The sequence below is a fragment of the Oncorhynchus gorbuscha genome, linkage group LG02, assembly GCF_021184085.1.
Source record: "Oncorhynchus gorbuscha isolate QuinsamMale2020 ecotype Even-year linkage group LG02, OgorEven_v1.0, whole genome shotgun sequence".
In the NCBI taxonomy this organism is placed as follows: domain Eukaryota; kingdom Metazoa; phylum Chordata; class Actinopteri; order Salmoniformes; family Salmonidae; genus Oncorhynchus; species Oncorhynchus gorbuscha.
In genome coordinates this window covers 18,036,828-18,059,793 of record NC_060174.1, presented here as the reverse complement: position 1 = coordinate 18,059,793, position 22,966 = coordinate 18,036,828, and the positions used below count along the sequence as shown (strand labels likewise).

The 22,966-nt window shown below is 42.5% G+C and overlaps 1 protein-coding gene across 2 annotated transcripts; it reads right to left on the bottom strand.

The window, feature by feature from the left end:
- Nucleotides 1-11,112: 11,112 nt before the first annotated feature.
- LOC123991465 (interleukin-6 receptor subunit beta-like) lies at nucleotides 11,113-22,115 on the bottom strand. 2 transcript variants are annotated; one of them, XM_046293087.1, is made up of 16 exons: nucleotides 21,858-22,115; nucleotides 20,799-20,922; nucleotides 17,780-17,952; nucleotides 17,261-17,338; nucleotides 17,013-17,089; nucleotides 16,876-16,903; nucleotides 16,565-16,687; nucleotides 16,204-16,283; nucleotides 15,852-16,080; nucleotides 15,427-15,591; nucleotides 15,198-15,296; nucleotides 14,925-15,086; nucleotides 13,071-13,229; nucleotides 12,735-12,804; nucleotides 12,506-12,581; nucleotides 11,113-11,806 (listed from the first exon to the last, which is right to left on the bottom strand). In XM_046293087.1, exons 1-16 carry the CDS (start codon nucleotides 21,919-21,921, stop codon nucleotides 11,492-11,494), a joined length of 2,022 nt encoding a protein of 673 aa, XP_046149043.1. In that variant the 5' UTR covers nucleotides 21,922-22,115; the 3' UTR covers nucleotides 11,113-11,491. The 2 variants fall into 2 exon arrangements, with proteins under 2 accessions (XP_046149043.1, XP_046149048.1); XM_046293092.1 differs by having other exon boundaries at nucleotides 14,925-15,083.
- Nucleotides 22,116-22,966: the final 851 nt, after the last annotated feature.

Sequence of the window (22,966 nt, the reverse complement as noted above, 5' to 3'; positions counted from 1 at the left end):
TTAGCGACTCTTGAAGAGCACTGGCTGACGGAGAGAGATGACATGTACATGAGATGCATTTCTGTTGTTTGTGGCTTTCCATCAGTTTGTTTGTGAACGAGGTAAAAGTAACGTACATAGACGTCCATCTCTAAAAATCAAAACCAGACATTATCTTCAGTTCAAGAGAGATATTGTATATCTTGGTCTATCACAGTAAGACGAACACAGACATTTCTTATTCTTAAGAAATATATACTTTTCGTGAAGTTCCCCCTTACTTTGTCTGATAGATTTGAGTGTTTCCTCCACTGTTCTATTCATAATTTTTGATATATTCACTTTGGCTGGTTGTGTTTCTCCGTCTGTTAGCTTGTACCATTCCAGACAGGAATTTTTAAGGCGAGGGGTATAATTGTGTGGGATGAGTTTGTCATCAGGCCAAGCTGATTGGAAATGAAATAACAAAATGTTGATTTAAGGAATGAACATCATTGTGTAGAAATAAATTAAGCAAAGAACACACACACACACACACACACACACACACACACACACACACACACACACACACACACACACACACACACACACACACACACACACACACACACACACACACACACACACACACACACACACACACACACACACACACACACACACACACACACACACACACTTATACTTCCTGGGATATGTAAGATGTTTTGCTGGGACAAGGATATGTGTCTGCGATGACTTTCCCACCTTATTAAAGGCAAAAATGTAACCACTGACAGCAGAGTAAGTCACATAAACACTCAACTCAGTGGTAGTGATATTGGTGTGGTTCTTTCGCTTTAGTTGGCAAGGCCAAATATGGAGAGAGAGGTTGTAATTCACCTGTCCCACAGAGACTGGATAAGGTGGTGTCTGGAAGACACGGGTACAAATTAAGTTATGCAGCTGTTTAAAACACAATTTGAGCCTAATCGTAATCAGCAGGTTCTAGAATGTTGTTTAATTTTCAACGCTGTGTAACTTTCTGTAACTTACACCCCAAGTCAGATTGAGGAGTCGGGTACCATTGTTAAAATCCTCCACTGTCCACTTAACCTCTGTGGGATTTTGGATTTCTGCAACAAAATTACAGTTACAACCAGAAATGGTAAGCCAGGAAAATGTCTCTATCTTGGGGCAGAGTCAGTCAATTCAAAATTCAGACAATATAGAAGATTAAAATGAAATTCATGAATTGAAGAACCAGACATTATTTCCAATCATCATCTACTATAGTAGGCCTATCTACAGTATATATGTAAGAACAGAATTGACTGATTTCAAATAGTATTGCACTTAAACCTGATGAGTTGGACTGTAGGCGGCTGCAGCGAGTGTTACAGTGACTCTTGAAGAGCACTGGCTGACGGAGAGAGATGATGTATTATTTACAGCCAAGTTTGGTTTACCTTCCAACATAAATTGATGTCAAATTGATACATTTGAGGTAAAAATATAGAAATGTACAGTGTTCAGCAGTTATCAAACTATATACGTTAACTAAGCACTACATAATTTTGGTTCAGTAGTTATCAGTTTTGAGCAGTTTGATTAAATTATAGTTAATCTTATTGTTAACAAATGACAAGAAAATCATATCAAATGTAAAGTGAATATTGCATTTTGAAAAGCAGATACTTAGTGAATATGTATACACATTGGTAGTGATTTGGTGCAGTGGACAAGTGAACCAATGACTTAGTGAATTTATTTGCTGTACTCAATTGAAAATTTGCTTAGAGTTTTGAAATTAGCCATTTTGATGATTTGTTTAGATTTTCATGCTTAGAGTTGTGAAATGTACAACATACTAAATTGCACCAAACCCACTGGGCAAAGACGTCATTTCAACGTCTACTCCACATTGTTTCAACGTAAATGTATTGAAATTATATGGAAACAAATTGATTCAACTAGTGTGCGCCCAGTGTGAAATGATTGAAAAAAAACCGTAATAATATCAGCCTATTGCAGCTTAAGCCTACTATCACTAATGCCAATAGTGATACATCAATAGGGTCTCCTGATGTTTATCAGGTAGAAATGTAGTATGAAACCCAATTATGATTTTCATGAAGTGAATGCACCACCCATGGGCAGCAGTTGTAGGCCAAGTTGTTGAGGTAAAACAGTAGGCATCATATCATTTCTTGTTGTTTCAATGTAGCCTAGGCCTCACTCCCACTTCTCAATCACCCCTCCCTCACCTTTCTTTCGCACCTTGACCAAAGATGAGTGTCTCTAAAACTATTTCTGCAGGCCCTATGTTAAAAAAACAAAATACTTAGAGACAAAACCATAGAGAAGATTTTTATTTAAAAAAATGTTTTAATTACCCCTTTTTCGTGGTATCCAATTGTTAGTATCTTGTCTCATCGATACACCTCCCGTACGGGCTCAGGAGAGACGAAGGTTGAAAGTCATGCGTCCTCCGATACACAACCCAACCAAGCCGCACTGCTTCTTAACACAGCGTGCATCCAAACCCGGAAGCCAGCCGCACAAATGTATTGGAGGAAAACACCGTGCACCTGGCAACCCCCGAATAGCAGCACTGCAGAAACTATTACACTCAACGGAACGACTTGATTAGTGTAGTGTCAACAACGCACCCACTGCCAGCTAGCCTACTTCAGCAGTACTGTATCATTTTAATCATTTTAGTCAATAAGATTCTTGCTACGTAGCTTAACTTTCTGAACATTCGAGACGTGTAGTCCACTTGTCATTCCAATCTCCTTTGCATTAGCGTAGCCTCTTCTGTAGCCTGTCAACTATGTGTCTGTTTATCCCTGTTCTCTCCTCTCTGCACAGACCATACAAACGCTCCACACCGCGTGGCCGCGGCCACCCTAATCTGGTGGTCCCAGCGCGCACGACCCACGTGGAGTTCCAGGTCTCCGGTAGCCTCTGGAACTGCCAATCTGCGGTCAACAAGGCAGAGTTCATCTCAGCCTATGCCTCCCTCCAGTCCCTCGACTTCTTGGCACTGACGGAAACATGGATCACCACAGACAACACTGCTACTCCTACTGCTCTCTCTTCGTCCGCCCACGTGTTCTCGCACACCCCGAGAGCTTCTGGTCAGCGGGGTGGTGGCACCGGGATCCTCATCTCTCCCAAGTGGTCATTCTCTCTTTCTCCCCTTACCCATCTGTCTATCGCCTCCTTTGAATTCCATGCTGTCACAGTTACCAGCCCTTTCAAGCTTAACATCCTTATCATTTATCGCCCTCCAGGTTCCCTCGGAGAGTTCATCAATGAGCTTGATGCCTTGATAAGCTCCTTTCCTGAGGACGGCTCACCTCTCACAGTTCTGGGCGACTTTAACCTCCCCACGTCTACCTTTGACTCTTTCCTCTCTGCCTCCTTCTTTCCACTCCTCTCCTCTTTTGACCTCACCCTCTCACCTTCCCCCCTACTCACAAGGCAGGCAATACGCTCGACCTCATCTTTACTAGATGCTGTTCTTCCACTAACCTCATTGCAACTCCCCTCCAAGTCTCCGACCACTACCTTGTATCCTTTTCCCTCTCGCTCTCATCCAACACCTCCCACACTGCCCCTACTCGGATGGTATCGCGCCGTCCCAACCTTCGCTCTCTCTCCCCCGCTACTCTCTCCTCTTCCATCCTATCATCTCTTCCCTCCGCTCAAACCTTCTCCAACCTATCTCCTGATTCTGCCTCCTCAACCCTCCTCTCCTCCCTCTCTGCATCCTTTGACTCTCTATGTCCCCTATCCTCCAGGCCGGCTCGGTCCTCCCCTCCCGCTCCGTGGCTCGATGACTCATTGCGAGCTCACAGAACAGGGCTCCGGGCAGCCGAGCGGAAATGGAGGAAAACTCGCCTCCCTGCGGACCTGGCATCCTTTCACTCCCTCCTCTCTACATTTTCCTCCTCTGTCTCTGCTGCTAAAGCCACTTTCTACCACGCTAAATTCCAAGCATCTGCCTCTAACCCTAGGAAGCTCTTTGCCACCTTCTCCTCCCTCCTGACCCCCCTCCTCCCTCTCTGCAGATGACTTCGTCAACCATTTTGAAAAGAAGGTTGACGACATCCGATCCTCGTTTGCTAAGTCAAACGACACCGCTGGTTCTGCTCACACTGCCCTACCCTGTGCTCTGACCTCTTTCTCCCCTCTCTCTCCAGATGAAATCTCGCGTCTTGTGACGGCCGGCCGCCCAACAACCTGCCCGCTTGACCCTATCCCCTCCTCTCTTCTCCAGACCATTTCCGGAGACCTTCTCCCTTACCTCACCTCGCTCATCAACTCATCCCTGACCGCTGGCTACGTCCCTTCCGTCTTCAAGAGAGCGAGAGTTGCACCCCTTCTGAAAAAACCTACACTCGATCCCTCCGATGTCAACAATTACAGACCAGTATCCCTTCTTTCTTTTCTCTCCAAAACTCTTGAACGTGCCGTCCTTGGCCAGCTCTCCCGCTATCTCTCTCTGAATGACCTTCTTGATCCAAATCAGTCAGGTTTCAAGACTAGTCATTCAACTGAGACTGCTCTCCTCTGTATCACGGAGGCGCTCCGCACTGCTAAAGCTAACTCTCTCTCCTCTGCTCTCATCCTTCTAGATCTATCGGCTGCCTTCGATACTGTGAACCATCAGATCCTCCTCTCCACCTTCTCCGAGTTGGGCATCTCCAGCGCGGCCCACGCTTGGATTGCGTCCTACCTGACAGGTCGCTCCTACCAGGTGGCGTGGCGAGAATATGTCTCCTCACCACGCGCTCTCACCACTGGTGTCCCCCAGGGCTCTGTTCTAGGCCCTCTCCTATTCTCTTACATATACACCAAGTCACTTGGCTCTGTCATAACCTCACATGGTCTCTCCTATCATTGCTATGCAGACGACACACAACTAATCTTCTCCTTTCCCCCTTCTGATGACCAGGTGGCGAATCGCATCTCTGCATGTCTGGCAGACATATCAGTGTGGATGACGGATCACCACCTCAAGCTGAACCTCGGCAAGACGGAGCTGCTCTTCCTCCCGAGGAAGGACTGCCCGTTCCATGATCTCGCCATCACGGTTGACAACTCCATTGTGTCCTCCTCCCAGGGCGCTAAGAACCTTGGCGTGATCCTGGACAACACCCTGTCGTTCTCAACCAACATCAAGGCAGTGGCCCGTTCCTGTAGGTTCATGCTCTACAACATCCGCAGAGTACGACCCTGTCTCACACAGGAAGCGGCGCAGGTCCTAATCCAGGCACTTGTCATCTCCCGTCTGGATTACTGCAACTCGCTGTTGGCTGGGCTCCCTGCCTGTGCCATTAAACCCCTTCAACTCATCCAGAACGCCGCAGCCCGTCTGGTGTTCAACCTTCCCAAGTTCTCTCACGTCACCCCGCTCCTCCGTTCTCTCCACTGGCTTCCAGTTGAAGCTCGCATCCGCTACAAGACCATGGTGCTTGCCTACGGAGCTGTGAGGGGAACGGCACCTCAGTACCTCCAGGCTCTGATCAGGCCCTACACCCAAACAAGGGCACTGCGTTCATCCACCTCTGGCCTGCTCGCCTCCCTACCACTGAGGAAGTACAGCTCCCGCTCAGCCCAGTCAAAACTGTTCGCTGCTCTGGCCCCCAATGGTGGAACAAACTCCCTCACGACGCCAGGACAGCGGAGTCAATCACCACCTTCCGGAGACACCTGAAACCCCACCTCTTTAAGGAATACCTAGGATAGGATAAGTAATCCCTCTCACCCCCCTTTAAGATTTAGATGCACTATTGTAAAGTGACTGTTCCACTGGATGTCATAAGGTGAATGCACCAATTTGTAAGTCGCTCTGGATAAGAGCGTCTGCTAAATGACTTAAATGTAAATGTAAAAATGTAAATGCAACCTTGGTTAGCACGCACTGCGCGCCACAGAAGTCGCTGGTGCGCGATAAGACAAGGATATCCCTACCGGCCAAGCCCTCCATAACCCGGACGATGCTAGGCCAATTGTGCATCGCCCCACGGACCTCCCGGTCGCGGCCGGTTACGACAGAGCCTGGGCGCGAATCCAGAGTCTGGTGGCACAGCTGGCGCTGCAGTACAGCACCCTTAACCACTGCGCCACCTGGGAGTAGGGAAGATTATTTAATGTGTTTCAACATTAATGATAATACATTTGTTCAAATAACTTGTTCTCACCAGTTGCTTAAGTCAGATGGTTTTTGGGATCTCCAACTCCATGCTGGTTCATTTTGTGATTGATGGTAGACATCGTACAGGCTCAGAATGCCCACTCCGCAAACAGATTGTCTTTCTATATCGTTGAATGAGATGGATCATTGTGATGAAATCATTAAGAAATAAGGCTTTGACAGAATATACATTTTGACAAGTGTATAGGCCTGTCCTCTGTGTTCAAACTCTGGTACATTAGAAAAATTGTAATTAGGTATCATATGAACAGTCATTGCAAATATTCTGTGAAATAGTTTAGTCTTTGTATTCATGTATTCTGACACTGTCTAAAATATCTACACATGATACATGATTGTTACGCAGAGTGGAACTCAAGGGCAGACTCAGATGAGGAGACTAGGATGAAGTAACCAAGGTATTTATTGAAACACAGGGGAGATGGAGTGCAGGTCAGGGGAAGCTCGGGCGGGTTTCTGGAAACCAGGTGCGGAGGCTGAAGCGAGAGGGGTTGAAACAGGGTAAGCAGGTCCGGAGGGGAATCCAATGGAGTAGTAGAGTGGGGAATCCAGGACAGAGTAGCAGGATGACGAGACGTGGGACTGGAGACAGGGACCAGAGTCAGAGCGGGCGGAACTGTAGCGGAGAGGAAAATAGCGTCAGGCAAGGAAAACAGGCCCAACAGGATCGGAATAGTAAGAAATGGCTAGAAGCGTAGACTGACTGAGCAGAGATTACGATCTGGCAGTGTGGAAGTGGCAGGTGCTGAGTATTTGTAGAGGTCTTGATTATGGAACAGGTTGCAGCTGGTGGGGATCTGCTCTGACTCCAGCACACACAATCACACACACAGAGAGAGAGAGAGAGAGAGAGAGAGAGAAAGGGGGACTGGGGGAGTGGTGGCAGGTCAAGGAGACACAGGATGAGCAGTAGAGGGCGTTGCAGGAGCAGATGTGACAATGGTTACATTCTTCTGACATGGCTCTTTTCTTTGTCACATTTATATTCTAGTATGATACGGCAGTGTCCCTTCTCCCTCAGGAGGCTGAAACGATTTGGCAGGGCCCCTAAGATCCTTAGGAACTTTTACAGCTGCACCATCTGTCTGGTATGGCAACTGCACTGCCTTCAACCGAAAAGCCCTACAGAGGGTGGTGGGGATGGTCACACAGGGGGTGGGCTCACAGCCATCCAGCACGTACATGCTAGGGGGTGTCTGAGAAAGACCAGAAAAATTGCCAAAGACTCCAGCCCACTGAGGCATGGACTGTTCTCCATGCTCCTGTCCGGCAGGCTGTACCAGTGCATCAAAGCTCAGACCAACAGACACCCAAACGGTTTCTATCCCCTGGTCATAACACTAAATGATTATTGATTAGACTTATTACTGGCACTACACTGCTGTTCATTGACTATTGATTGCCATGACCATTAGTATCTATCTATTTATCCTGCTACTGGTCACTATTACACCTGTTTACATGTATACAGTATATACCATAGGTATTTTACCATAAGTATTTATATATTCCTGCTACCAGTCACTTTTCAGCCCTGTTTACATTTATATCCATCCACCTATTACTCTTACACTGACACTCACCCACACGTAGACACACTCACCCACACACTCACACTTACATAGACACTCACCCACATACTCACGTAGACACACTCACCCACACACTCACACTTACATAGACACTTGCCCACACACTCATGTAGACACACTTACATAGACACTCGCCCACACACTCATGTAGACACACTTACATAGACACTTACCCACACACTCACACTTACATAGACACTCACCCACACACTCACGTAGACACATTCACCCACACACTCACACTTACATAGACACTCGCCCACACACTCATGTAGACATACTTGCATAGACACTTACCCACACACTCACTCACGTAGACACACTCACCCACACATTCACACTTACATAGACACTCGCCCACACACTCATGTAGACATACTTACATAGACACTCGCCCACACACTCATGTAGACACACTTACATAGACACTTACCCACACACTCACACTTACATAGACACTCGCCCACACACTCATGTAGACACACTTACATAGACACTTACCCACACACTCACACTTACATAGACACTCACCCACACACTCATGTAGACACACTTACATAGACACTTACCCACACACTCACACTTACATAGACACTCGCCCACACACTCATGTAGACACACTTACATAGACACTCGCCCACACACTCATGTAGACACACTTACATAGACACTCGCCCACACACTCATGTAGACACACTTACATAGACACTTACCCACACACTCACACTTACATAGACACTCAACCACACACTCACGTAGACACATTCACCCACACACTCACACTTACATAGACACTCGCCCACACACTCATGTAGACATACTTACATAGACACTTACCCACACACTCACTCACGTAGACACACTCACCCACACATTCACACTTACATAGACACTCGCCCACACACTCATGTAGACATACTTACATAGACACTCGCCCACACACTCATGTAGACACACTTACATAGACACTTACCCACACACTCACACTTACATAGACACTCGCCCACACACTCATGTAGACACACTTACATAGACACTTACCCACACACTCACACTTACATAGACACTCGCCCACACACTCATGTAGACACACTTACATAGACACTCGCCCACACACTCATGTAGACACACTTACATAGACACTTACCCACACACTCACACTTACATAGACACTCGCCCACACACTCACGTAGACACATTCACCCACACACTCACACTTACATAGACACTCTCACCACCACGCAGGCACCCACTCACCACTTATGCTGCTGCTATGCTGTTTACTATTGTTATTATTATTAATGCTGTTACCAGTCACTTTCTCCTAATGGCTGCCTACATATTTACATCTACCTCAATACTCCAGTATCCCTGCACACTGACCCTGTATATGGCTTCCTCTCTTTTTTCTCGTGGTTTTTATATATTTGATTATTACCTATCCTGTCCTTTTTTGTATTGAATACTGCACTGTTGGGTAGGGCGTGCAAGTTGTGCATTTCACTACTGTACATGTGACAAAATAAACTTTAACTTGATAGGCACTGTGTATGTGGACAGGTTGCTATCAAGCCTGAAAAAAGTGAATTAACAGAATTTTGTTACATTTTGTTCACCACACAACTATGTCCATCTGAACACATCCAGACATCCACAATCAATACCCAGTAAACATTTATTTCAAAATAATTTCTGATCTGATTGTGGTTCAAGTTTGCAATTTGTTAATACTATGGGTCCCTTTAGTGGCAATGAATATACCAGTAGTTCAAATATATTACGCGTTGTCATAACATTAATGATTGTGATGCTTTTTGCTTTAACTTCTGTGAACATTGTGGTTAGATCCCATTATGATTCAATGTACCATGTTTGTGGTTCACAATAGTAACCCAAATCTGACCAGAATCTGTCCCACAATAGATAGTGTGTGTATATACACACTATCATCTTCATCTGATGTGTTGTTAAATACACAGGTCTACAAGATTAAATATGCTATTTGGATGTTCTTTTAAGACACCTATTCATTCTGAGACACATGTCATTTTCTGAATTCCGAATTCACGCCTTAAAGAAAATACAAATATTTTTTTTGGAAGGTGAACACCGTCATCAGAAACATTTTATTTTCCATTGCCTAAGTAGGTTGAGATGAAACACTAACAACCATAAACATGAATGAGTCAGCAATATTGTCACCCTGGTAATGTACATACAGAGGTTGGTTTTAGGCCAGTGTTCTGTGTCTCACCACTTCCTGTCTGGCCTACTGAGTAAAAGTTCTAACAAGGGAAGTTCACACTTCAGTTTCACTTGTTGTCTACTACCCCTGTATGATTTTTACTTGCTCACTTTAGAAGGTTTACTTTTACTCACTATAGAAGGCCTTTAAATATAACATTATAATGATAAAAGTAATTATTATTCAGTACTATTCCAAGGCATTTCTACATTGTAGAAGACAACACAAATCAACACAGTCCTTATTGCTAACAAGGTACATCTATAACATAAAATAATATACAAAAATACTTTTTCAAGCCGCTCACGTCAATGCAAACTATTTATATCTACAGTAATAATCTGTCAATGAATTAGCCTGGTCATTTGAACAGGCAAAGTGCTAAACGGCCCAGCCAGGCCACTGTCACAGGCCCTAGCAGTATTGGTAACACTTTGCTTAAAGTCTGTAGATATAATTATTTTTAAGTTGTTATGAACATGTATGAACCTTTTATAATGTGTTAAACCTGGTCGTTCGAGCCCTGAATGCTGATTGGCTGAAAACCACAGGTATGACACATAATTACTTGTTTACTGTTCTAATTATCTTAGTAACCAGTTTATAATAGCAATAAGGCACCTCAGGGGTTTATTGTCATGCAGGTGAATGAGGACCCAAAAGCGACTTGGCGAAAACAGAGTATTTAATCCAGTAATAAACTTTACAAAACAAAAAGCATAATACTACTCGTAAAGACGAGAACAGACTGGAGACTTGATCGAGAACTGCAGGTTGCCTCGGGAAGGCACTTGAACCTAGCAGACTCAGACACCTGCTCACCACGCAGCATCTGAGGGAAACACGACACGACAGGGCAAAACATAGACACAGCACGGTGAATTATAGATGAGGATCCGACAGGGCAGGTACGGAAAACAAGGAGAGAAATAGGGACTCTAATCAGGGAAAAGGATCGGGAACAGGTGTGGGAAGACTAAATGATGATTAGGGGAATAGGAACAGCTGGGAGCAGTAACGGAACGATAGAGAGAAGAGAGAGCGAGAGAGTGAGAGAGGGAGGGGGAGAGAGAGGGATAGAAAGAGGGAAAGAACCTAATAAGACCAGCAGAGGGAAACGAATAGAAGGGGAAGCACAGGGACAAGACATGATAATTAATGACAAAACATGACATTTATGGTATATGGCCAATGTACCATGGCTAAGGGTGCTGTGTTATGCCTAAGAACAGCTCTTAGCCATGGTATTGGCCATATACCACATCCCCTCGGGCCTTATTGCGTAATTATATTATGTCATGTTTCTCAACTGACTCAAAATGGCTGTTATTTACTCAGGATCAATAGGAAACTACAATACACCATGTTAAGGGGGTCTTGCATGCTTAAGTTATGACAAGTCTTATAATGCACCATAATGCATTTTAATTACAGTCTTTAAGTAAGTGCTACCGCCAGTGATGTCTACAGTGGCGTCCCGACATCCTCGGTGGAGTCTGCCTTCATATCAAAGACCAGACCGTTCCTATACATCAGCATGGTGACTTCACAGTCAATCTCTCCTTGGTTTGGATCGGCGGTTTCTAAACTTAACACCTGGCCCTTAAAATCAGAGGTCAGTGGGTCACTGACTCCATCTGGTGTGCTGGAGTCTCCAAGGCTCTTCTCGTTCTCGTCTTCACACACCTCCAGGAGAGTGGCTTCCTCAGGGTTGGGATCTTGGCTGCTCTTGTCATGTAGCTGCAGCTCATGCACCTCTTCCTTAATCTCATACATGTCCTGTTGAGACCAAGTCATTCCAATTCAAGACCAAATCCTGACTTGAGATGCCCCAAGTTCACCAGAACTCTGGCTACACAGGTTCGAAGGGACTCGAACAGTCAGGCAAATGTCTCAATGATAACAGTATCAGTACATGCCTTGGACAAAGGTTCAAGTTAGTTACGCTTTACAAGTATAACTCACCAGTTAGGCATTATTTAAATGTAAGAAAGTTTACCTCATTCACATTCGTTTCTATACCAGCTGTTAAATACATTTTGTGGTGCAATATTGTTTGTTGAATGCATGGAAAGTTTGTGGCGACTGAGTGCAGAAGGCAGTTTCTCCTCAGATTGTGTTTTGTTTGCTCAGCAGGTGCTTTCCTCCCACCAATTCACATAGACATAAGCACCTCTATGGCTGTAGTCACTAACCCTACCTTTTATGGTTACAGTCTGACAGGGCTCGAGTCATTGCACTACCTTTTGCATCAATCGTGGCTATAGCATTACTCTATCATTTTAGATTTTATGTAAAAGAACAGAGCATGTCATGTGATAAGTGTCTACTTTAAATGATGTTTTGTATCAATAATGTGATGCATATATTCTGACACTAGCACAGTCCAACCTTTTTTATATTTATGGAAAATGTGGAGTTCTGCACAGAAAAGTAAGAACACAATCCTACATATGTAAATTGTTAATTGGATCTTACCTGAGTAGTCGCTCGATAGTTCTTGGACTCTGCGACCATAGGACGTGGTATTGGTGGGAAGATCTTGCTTTTATGTCTGAGAATTAGAATAAAGGTAAAGATGCTGTTTAGTATTATGTGTGAAATCTTGTTGATGTTTTTATAAAATGAAAAATATTCATCCCGGGTAGACCAGGTTTTCTTGCTAGTCCTGAAGATGTGTTGTAAAAATATATATATATCAGCTCACCTCTTGATGATAAATAAGCATATTGTTATTAATATTGCAATTAAAACAATTTTGCCAGTTATCTTCCAGCCTTATTGGAGAAGATAAAGAAGATCATTTTATTATTTTATGTTGGTGAGTTGTTAGTGTTAAGCATCTTGAATCTGTATGAACACATAATTCAGGCAGCATCCACATGTCAATCATTTGAATAGTAAAAATCACGACTGAAATAAAATATAATCATAACAGGAATGTATGTACTCTCTATTTCAAAATAGTTTGAATGGTTTGATTGTTCTCTGGTCTAGTATAGTCTGTGCCATTAAAAATAATTCCTATCTTCTTGATTCATACCAGTAATGGACTTGTGTTGAGGCTTTGTCAAGATATGGATAGATATATTTCGTCCTGAGCCTGCAGCTGTTGCTCCAGCAAGATAGATATTGTATTCGGACTCAGGTGTCAGGTTTTGAATAAGGTACTCTGTTTTTGATGCTGAAATGTTGTGACACTCTGATAAGAGACAGAAATGTGATATTAATATTTATAAGTCAAAAGTTTGGACACACCTACACATTCAAGGGTTTTTATTTTTTTTACTATTTTCTACATTGTAGAATAATAGTGAAGACATCAACTATGAAATAACACATATGGAATCATGTAGTAACCAAAAGTGTTATACAAATCAAAATATATTTTATATTTGAGATTATTCAAAGGAGCCACCCTTTGCTTTGATGACAGCTTTGCACACTCTTGGCATTCTTTCAACCAGCTTCATGAGGTAGTCCGCACAAATGCATTTCAATTAACAGGTGTGCCTTGTTAAAAGTTAATTTGTGGACTTTCTTTCTTTCTTTATGCGTTTGAGACAATCAGTTGTGTTGTGACAAAGTAGTGTTGGTATACAGAAGATAGCCCTATTTAGTAAAAGACCAAATCTATATTATGACAAGAACAGGTCAAATAAGAAAAGATACATGACAGTCCATCATTATTTTAAGACATGAAGGTGAGTCAATTAGGAAAATGTCAAGAAGTTTGAACGTTTCTTCAAGTGCAGTCGCAAAAACCAACATGCGCTATGATGAAACTGGCTCTCATGAGGACCGTCACAGGAAAGGAAGACCCAGAGTTACCTCTGCTGCAGAGGATAAGTTCATTAGAGTTAACTGCACCTCAGATTGCAGCCCAAATAAATGTTTCACAGAGTTCAAGTAGCAGACACATCTCAACATCAACTGTTCAGAGGAGACTGTGTGAATCAGGCCTTCATGGTTGAATTGTTGCAAATAAACCACTTTTAAAGGACACCAATAAGAAGAAGAAGGGACTTGCTTGGGCCAAGGAACACGAGCCATAGACATTAGACCGGTGGAAATCTGTCCTTTGGTCTGATGAATCTAAATTTGAGATTTTTGCTTCCAACCGTCGTGTCTTTGTGAGACGCAGAGTAGGTGAACGGACCTCCGCATGTGTGGTTCCCACCGTGAAGCATGGAGGAGGAGGTGTGATGGTGTGGGGGTGCTTTGCTGGTGACACTGTCAGTGATGTATTTATAATTCAAGGCACACTTAACCAGCATGGCTACCACAGCAGTCTGCAGCGATACGCCATCCCATCTGATTTACACTTAGTGGGACTATCATTTATTTTTCAACAGGACAATGACCCAACACACCTACAAGCTGTGTAAGAGTTGTTTGACAAAGAAGGAGAGTGATGGAGTTCTGCATCAGATGACCTGGCCTCCACAATCACCAAACCTCAACCCAATTGAGATGGTTTGGGATGAGTTGGACCACAGAGTGAAGGAAAAGCAGTCAACAATTGCTCAGTATATGTGGGAACTCCTTCAAGAGCGTTGGAAAAGCATTCCAAGTGAAGCTGGTTGAGAGAATGCCAAGAGAGTGCAAAACTGTCAAGACACAGGGTGGCTAATTTACATAATCTAAAATACAACATATATTTTTAATTGTTTAACTTTTGTTTACTACATGATTCCATGTGTGTTATTTCATAGTTTTGATGTCTTTCACTATTATTCTACAATGTAGAAAATAGTAAAAATAAAGAGAACCTTGAATGAGTAGATATGTCCAAACTTTTGACTGGTGCTGTAAATACTATTTTAATTAATTAATTACACAATTACACATGTTCACCACAGAGCATTAACTCATCTAGTTAGGAGGATAACTTTACTTTTTATTTCAATGTGGGCCCCATTATTTTGGCTTCTTGTGTAGCAGACTTCGTAGTGTGTAAGGAAGCCTTGCTGGTCTTGCACAGGTATAGGTTTCCAATGCAGCACTGCAGAGTTGGTTACTACATTAACAGTGAAATTCTCAGGTGCCTTACTAGCTGCTGAAAAAAGATATTCCTGTTAAATACTGTATACAGTATTTTGTAGTAAAGATCTACATCATCTAGCATTGCTGTGACAGTCAGATTTTTTTTTATATGAACTTTGCTTACCACCCTCTTTTTTGTACATGAGACGCATTTCTGTTGTTTGTGGCTTTCCATCAGTTTGTTTGTGAATGAGGTAAAAGTAACGTACATAGTCGTCCATCTCTAAAAATCAAAACCAGACATTATCTTCAGTTCAAGAGAGATACTGTATATCTTGGTCTATCACAGTAAGACGAACACAGACATTTCTTATTCTTAAGAAATATAGACTTTTCGTGATGTTCCCCCTTACTTTGTCTGATAGATTTGAGTGTTTCCTCCACTGTTCCATTCATAATTTTTGATATATTCACTTTGGCTGGTTGTGTTTCTCCGTCTGTTAGCTTGTACCATTCCAGACAGGAATTTTTAAGGCGAGGGGTATAATTGTGTGGGATGAGTTTGTCATCAGGCCAAGCTGATTGGAAATGAAATAACAAAATGTTGATTTAAGGAATGAACATCATTGTGTAGAAATAAATTAAGCAAAGAACACACACACACACACACACACACACACACACACACACACACACACACACACACACACACACACACACACACACACACACACACACACACACACACACACACACACACACACACACACACACACACACACACACACACACACACACACACACACACACACACACACACACACACACACATACTTACACTTCCTGGGATATGTAAGATGTTTTGCTGGGACAAGGATATGTGTCTGCGATGACTTTCCCACCTTATTAAAGGCAAAAATGTAACCACTGACAGCAGAGTAAGTCACATAAACACTCAACTCAGTGGTAGTGATATTGGTGTGGTTCTTTCGCTTTAGTTGGCAAGGCCAAATATGGAGAGAGAGGTTGTAATTCACCTGTCCCACAGAGACTGGATAAGGTGGTGTCTGGAAGACACGGGTACAAATTAAGTTATGCAGCTGTTTAAAACACAATTTGAGCCTAATCGTAATCAGCAGGTTCTAGAATGTTGTTTAATTTTCAACGCTGTGTAACTTTCTGTAACTTACACCCCAAGTCAGATTGAGGAGTCGGGTACCATTGTTAAAATCCTCCACTGTCCACTTAACCTCTGTGGGATTTTGGATTTCTGCAACAAAATTACAGTTACAACCAGAAATGGTAAGCCAGGAAAATGTCTCTATCTTGGGGCAGAGTCAGTCAATTCAAAATTCAGACAATATAGAAGATTAAAATGAAATTCATGAATTGAAGAACCGGACATTATTTCTAATCATCATCTACTATAGTAGGCCTATCTATATATGTAAGAACAGAATTGACTGATTTCAAATAGTATTGCACTTAAACCTGATGAGTTGGACTGTAGGCGGCTGCAGCGAGTGTTACAGTGAAATATCCATTGCTCACCAGTGGGAACGTCCAAGATTGGAGTCCAGTCGCTCCACAGGGGACGTTTGACATGCTTGGACTTTTGTCTGACCTGCAGTTGGTACATGTATTGGTTCTGGAGATTCTCCATAGTGACCATGGCTGTACAGACAAACACAGGTTTACAGTCTCACTCTAGTGATAGTTTTGCACTGTTTCGAACACTCAGGCTGAATTTGATTCAGACCCAAACGAACATTACAATGCGTTGTCGCTCTACTGCATTTCGGATATGCCAGAAAGGGCTGCTTATTTCTCAAAAGAGCTTAGTGAAACTTAAAGTAGTTCACCTTGTTTGACTTCTGTTTCAGTTGTGTTCTAGACCAACAGAGAAAATGTAAAATGAATTAAGGCAAAAATACTAATCATCAGAAAATAAGAAAACAATGAATGGAAGCATTGTTGCAAGGAAAAGAAGAGATCTTACCCATATCCCGGAGGTTTTCTCTAATCTTCTGAACTTGACCTCTAATACAACATCTTCTGGCATGTGATTTTTCACTTCTGTGACAAACGTGTCCTTTAAGAATTATTATTTATTTTTTACAACTACATTTTTATTTGACTCACAGCCTCTTTTCTCTGGTGTTACTTGAAATGTAACACATCTCATCTGATATCTTATAAACTCTTGAATCTTGGAAAATGTTCACTTTGGTGCATGGCCTTTATTACCTTCCTTGTTAACCCAGCTGAGGGTAAGATTACTTGAGGATCTTGACATAGACATATTTTGGGGCGCTTCATACTTAACTGCAGGGAAATAACAAAACGTTATATATCTTAACAAGGATTACAATATGACTCTTGGGATGAAAATCATACCATGGTTATTCATGTGAAGTCCTTTGTGGATTCTTAATAATAATAGTACTTTTTATTTGGAAGATGCCTTTCAGGACACTTAATGACATCTTACATTAAAAGTGGGCCTACATAGAATCTAGTGCAGTACATCAAATCATAAAATCAAGGGCATCAATCAATAGTGCAATTAAAAGGACCAGATGAAACAGGACAGATCACATAGGCCTACTGGAAAGACATGGCGGGTAGGAAAGTCAATCAGGCACCCAAGGCTATCTGGAAGATGTGTTTTGAGTTTAATGTTTTGACTGTCTGCATTTTGTATTACTTAGCCTGTATTTTACATAGAAAAACAGAATCTTGTGAATAAAAAAAGTTTTTTTTTACCACTTTCATTCAGTCGAACAGAGATACTGAGTGACTGGCAGCTCCAGTTGCCCATATAAGCAACCACCCATAGATCCACGGGCACTTTTTCGAGCACTTTATCGTCATTCACAAAGATATAGCTCTGCTGATTTTTGCCCAATGATTTTTTATTTTCCGTAGAATTGGAGCGCCTGAAAACATTAAGGATGACAGCAACATTTGGTACACACACACTAAACAGATATCAAATCAATCAAATATATTAATAAAGCCTTTTTTTACATTAGCCGATTTCAAAGTGCTATACAGAAACCTGGCCTAAAACCCCAAACAGCAAGCAATGCAGATGTAGAAGCACGGTAGGTAGGAAAAAATCCCTAGAATGGCAGGAACCTAGGAAGAAACCAGGCTCTGAGGAGTGGCCAGTCCTCTTCTGGCTGTGCTGGGTGGAGATTATAACAGTACATGGCCAAGATGTTCAAACATTCATAGATGACCAGCAGGGTCAAATAAGAATATATGCATTTCAGAAACAGAAAAGGATGAATAGTTTATTGATTGGGGATATACTACAGTTTATTGTGCTTTGTGCTTGAGGATTAACTGTCTTCACACTGTCAGCCTTGCTTTATCTACCAGTCCACATAACGTGCACACACACTCACATTTCACAACACTTGTTATAGCATGAAGTAACTAAGTCAGAGGTCTCTGACATACAGTGCATTCGGAAAGTATTCAGACCCCTAGACCTTTTCCACGTTGTTACACTTCAGCCTTATTCTAAAATGGATTAAATTGTTATATTTCATCAATCTATGCACAACACCCCATAATGACAAAGCAAAAACAGGTTTTTAGAAATGTATAAATAAAAAACAAAAATATCACTACTTTGTTGGAGCACCTTTGGCAGCGATTACAGCATCAAATCTTCTTGGGTATGATGCTACAAGCTTGGCACAACTGTATTTAGGGAGTTTATCCCATTCTTCACTGCAGATACTCTCAAACTCTGTCAGGTTGGATGGAGAGTGTCGCTTCACAGCTATGTTCAGGTATCTCTAGAGATGTTCAAGTCCTGGCTCTGGCTGGGCCACTCAAGGACATTCAGAGACTTGTCCCAAAGCCACTCCTACGTTGTCTTAGCTGTATGCTTAGGGTTGTTGTCCTGTTGGAAGGTGAACCTTCACCCTAGTCTGAGGTCATGAGCAGGTTTTCATCAAGGATCTCTCCGTTAATCTTTTCCTCAATCCTAACTAGTCTCCCAGTCCCTGCCGCTGAAAAACATCCCCACAGCATGATGCTGCCACCAACATGCTTCACCATGGGGATGGTGCTATGTTTCCTCCAGACTTGACACTTTGCATTCAGGTCAAAGAGTTCATTCTTGGTTTCATCAGACCAGAGAATCTTGTTTCTCATGGTCTGAGAGACCTTTAGGTGCCTTTTGGCATACTCCAAGTAAGCAGTCATGTGCCTTTTACTGAGAAGTGGCTTCAGCCTGGCCACTCTACCATAAAGGCCTGATTAGTAGAGTGCTGCAGAGTTGTTCTTCTGGAAGGTTCCCATCTCCACAGAGGAACTCTGGAGCTCTGTTCGATTGACCATTGGGTTCTTGGTCAACTCCCTGACTAAGACTCTTCTCCCCAAATATTCAGTTTTGCCGGGCGGCCAGCTCTAGGAAGATTCTTGGTGGTTCCAAACTTCTTCCATTTAATAATGATGGAGGCCACAAAATCCTGTATGGAGAATTCCTTCGACCTCATGGCTTGGTTTTTGCTCTGACATGCACTATCAACTGTGGGACCTTTATATAGACAGGTTTACCATAGGTGGACTCCAAGTTGTAGAAACATCTCAAGGATGATCAATGAAAACAGGATGCACCTGAGCTCAATTTCAAGTCTCATAGCAAAGGGTCTTAATTACATTACATTACATTTAAGTCATTTAGCAGACGCTCTTATCCAGAGCGACTTACAAATTGGTGCATTCACCTTATGACATCCAGTGGAACAGCCACTTTACAATAGTGCATCTAAATATTTTAAGGGGGGGGTGAGAAGGATTACTTTATCCTATCCTAGGTATTCCTTAAAGAGGTGGGGTTTCAGGTGTCTCCGGAAGGTGGTGATTGACTCCGCTGTCCTGGCGTCGTGAGGGAGTTTGTTCCACCATTGGGGAGCCAGAGCAGCGAACAGTTTTGACTGGGCTGAGCGGGAACTGTACTTCCTCAGTGGTAGGGAGGCGAGCAGGCCAGAGGTGGATGAACGCAGTGCCCTTATTTGGGTGTAGGGCCTGATCAGAGCCTGGAGGTACTGAGGTGCCGTTCCCCTCACAGCTCCGTAGGCAAGCACCATGGTCTTGTAGCGGATGCGAGCTTCAACTGGAAGCCAGTGGAGAGAGCGGAGGAGCGGGGTGACGTGAGAGAACTTGGGAAGGTTGAACACTAGACGGGCTGCGGCGTTCTGGATGAGTTGTAGGGGTTTAATGGCACAGGCAGGGAGCCCAGCCAACAGCGAGTTGCAGTAATCCAGACGGGAGATGACAAGTGCCTGGATTAGGACCTGCGCCGCTTCCTGTGTGAGGCAGGGTCGTACTCTGCGGATGTTGTAGAGCATGAACCTACAGGAACGGGCCACCGCCTTGATGTTAGTTGAGAACGACAGGGTGTTGTCCAGGATCACGCCAAGGTTCTTAGCGCTCTGGGAGGAGGACATAATTACTTATGTAAATAAGGTTTCTGTTTTAAATGTTTATAAATTTGATAACATTTTTTTTTTTTTAGATCACTTTGTCATCATAGGGTATTGTGTGTAGATTGGTGTGGACAAACATGATTTAATACATTTTCGAATAAGGCTGTAACGTAACAAAATGTGGAAAAAGTCAAGGGGTCTGAATATTTCCGAATGCACTGTAATAGCAAACTGGATCCTGCCAGGTTCATGGAGGCATACTAATAACACGCTGAGTTTGAGGTCTCTGTCTGTGTGACTTATGGAAAGTGTACAAACATGCATAGCTAACTTACTTGTAAAAAAGCTCATAGGTGGCATTTTGCATAGACCCAGACTTCGTCCATTCACATGTATAGGTGGTAGCTTTTTCAGTTTTCTTGTAGCATTGATGACTAGAACGATATTTACTAGTTGTCCCTTTATTAAGAAATGTAAAAATACTGTTTAAATGAAGAGAGAAATTATGAGTTGCTGTCCTTTTCAGTAGTATGTCTTCAACTTATTTGCTCTCATCCAAAGAGGGTCGAGTTAAACTGAATATCCCTTCCGTAATTATTGGGACAGTCAAGCATGTTTTGTTATTTTGGGGTCTGTATTTCAGCACTTTGTATTTGAAATTATACAATGACTGAGGTTAAAGTGCAGATTGTCAGCTTTAATTTGAGGGTATTTTGATTGATATTGTGTGAACCGTTTAGAAATTACAGAACTTTTTGGACATAGACCCTCAATAGAAATGAATGGTAAAAATGATCTGAAACACAACCAAAACAAACAGCAAATGCATCCAACAGGTTTGTAGAGTCAGACTATGTACAAAAAGTTCTGTCATTTCTTAACGGTTCACACGATATGGATGAAAATACCCTCAAATTAAAGCTGGCTGACTGCACTTTAACCTCAGTCATTGTTTGATTTCAAATCCAAACTTTTGAAGTAAAGACCCAAAAGAAGAAAAAATGCTTCACTGTCCAAAAATGATGGAGGGCACTGTATATTATGAGTGGAATATGCTATTAATCATTATATCACATTAGATGTTACTTTGCATAAGCATCCCCAAATGAGTATTTCAAAAATGAGATAGAAATATAATTGTAACTATCAGTGTGAAATAAATTCTACACATATTTCATCTGTAGTTCTGTACAGATCATTTACAGTAGCAGCGCTGTCACAAGCTAACCAAAAGCTTCCGCAATGTCACACATTGATCACAGTAAATGCATTTTAGCGTTCTCTTATGGTTTTGGCAGTATGACAAGGGTATCACTACAGAGATAAGCTGAAAAGAACTGATGCTGAGCCAAGAGCCACTGAAATCCGCTGAGTAGAGAGAAATATAATAGTACCTTGAGCTATTACCATAGCAAGAACCAGAAACCCTGGCAGGAACCAGTGTTCCTTTGCCTCCATCACCTCAACAACCCCCTGAGAGAGTTAGTGTGTAAAGTGTCCAAACAGGTGGTTATCCAGGGTTGATCCGTCTGCGTATAGCCAAGGAGACGTGGGTTTGCTGTACTGTTAACACTGTTCCATGCAGATGTCCTCAAACCTGTTTCAGTTACTCTTCTTGTAAATGAAACTGTGGGGAGAGAAATGTCAGCATACTCTTGTTTTTTGTCAGGTAGAAAGGCAGAGCAAGCAGCCTCTCAACCATAAACCACAGTGTTGGGGGAGGGGACTGTTCTGACTGTTGGGGGATTAATGTGCCACATTGGCTTATTGTTACAGAGAGGATGTTGGCCACTGCGATCTCCTGGGGTGACCGAAAATAACATACCTTCCCACACAGTAGCATCATCTATTTTCACACTGTTCCTGAAACAACCAGCTCAGGCTTTGATGGACACTTTCATATCAAAAGCATCACTCATCACAGAGGTTAACAAGCATTTCTTTACAATGGTTTGCTCAACCAATCTGAATGAAGCCACTTTGGGAGGTCCTTCTGGGAATCAGCTGAAGGTGGGGTCAATTTTGAGGCTAAAGATTGAAACTTATCCTCTCTTATATCCTCAAATTGGATTCCCATTTTCAGTTTCCCTGAAATGAATGCATTTCTTTACCATTGCCTTATTCACACCATACCTAAAAAATGTACCTATTAAATGTGTGTTATATTTCCATACGCAGATTGCCCTTAAAGAGGAACTCCACTCCAGGTCTGTCGTAAGCTATGGTGCTCCTCACCAGAAGTATTATTTATTTTGTGCATTTTATTTGCTGTACAATGCTTTAGCCAACACAATAAAAAATGACAATTCACACATATGTAAGATGTTACAGAGATTCATTCCCATCCTTCTACTTATTAGGAGCTAGCGGGGTTGATTCTTGAATGGATGTAAAGCCAGTGTAATGTGATTGTTGGATGTTGCTGTGTCTTTGATACACTATGGTTCCATAAACTTTGAGAACCATGGCTTGTAAATGTGTTAGAGTACATTGTTTGTATGTT

Coding starts and splice junctions, on each gene's coding strand:
- LOC123991465 (XM_046293087.1), bottom strand. CDS start 21,921: ATGGAGGCAAAGGAACACTGGTTCCTGCCAGGGTTTCTGGTTCTTGCT. Junction 16,081..16,203: donor TCCTCAATCTGACTTGGGGT/GTAAGTTACAGA, acceptor CGTGTCTTCCAG/ACACCACCTTATCCAGTCTC. Junction 12,582..12,734: donor TGCTTATTTATCATCAAGAG/GTGAGCTGATAT, acceptor TCTAATTCTCAG/ACATAAAAGCAAGATCTTCC.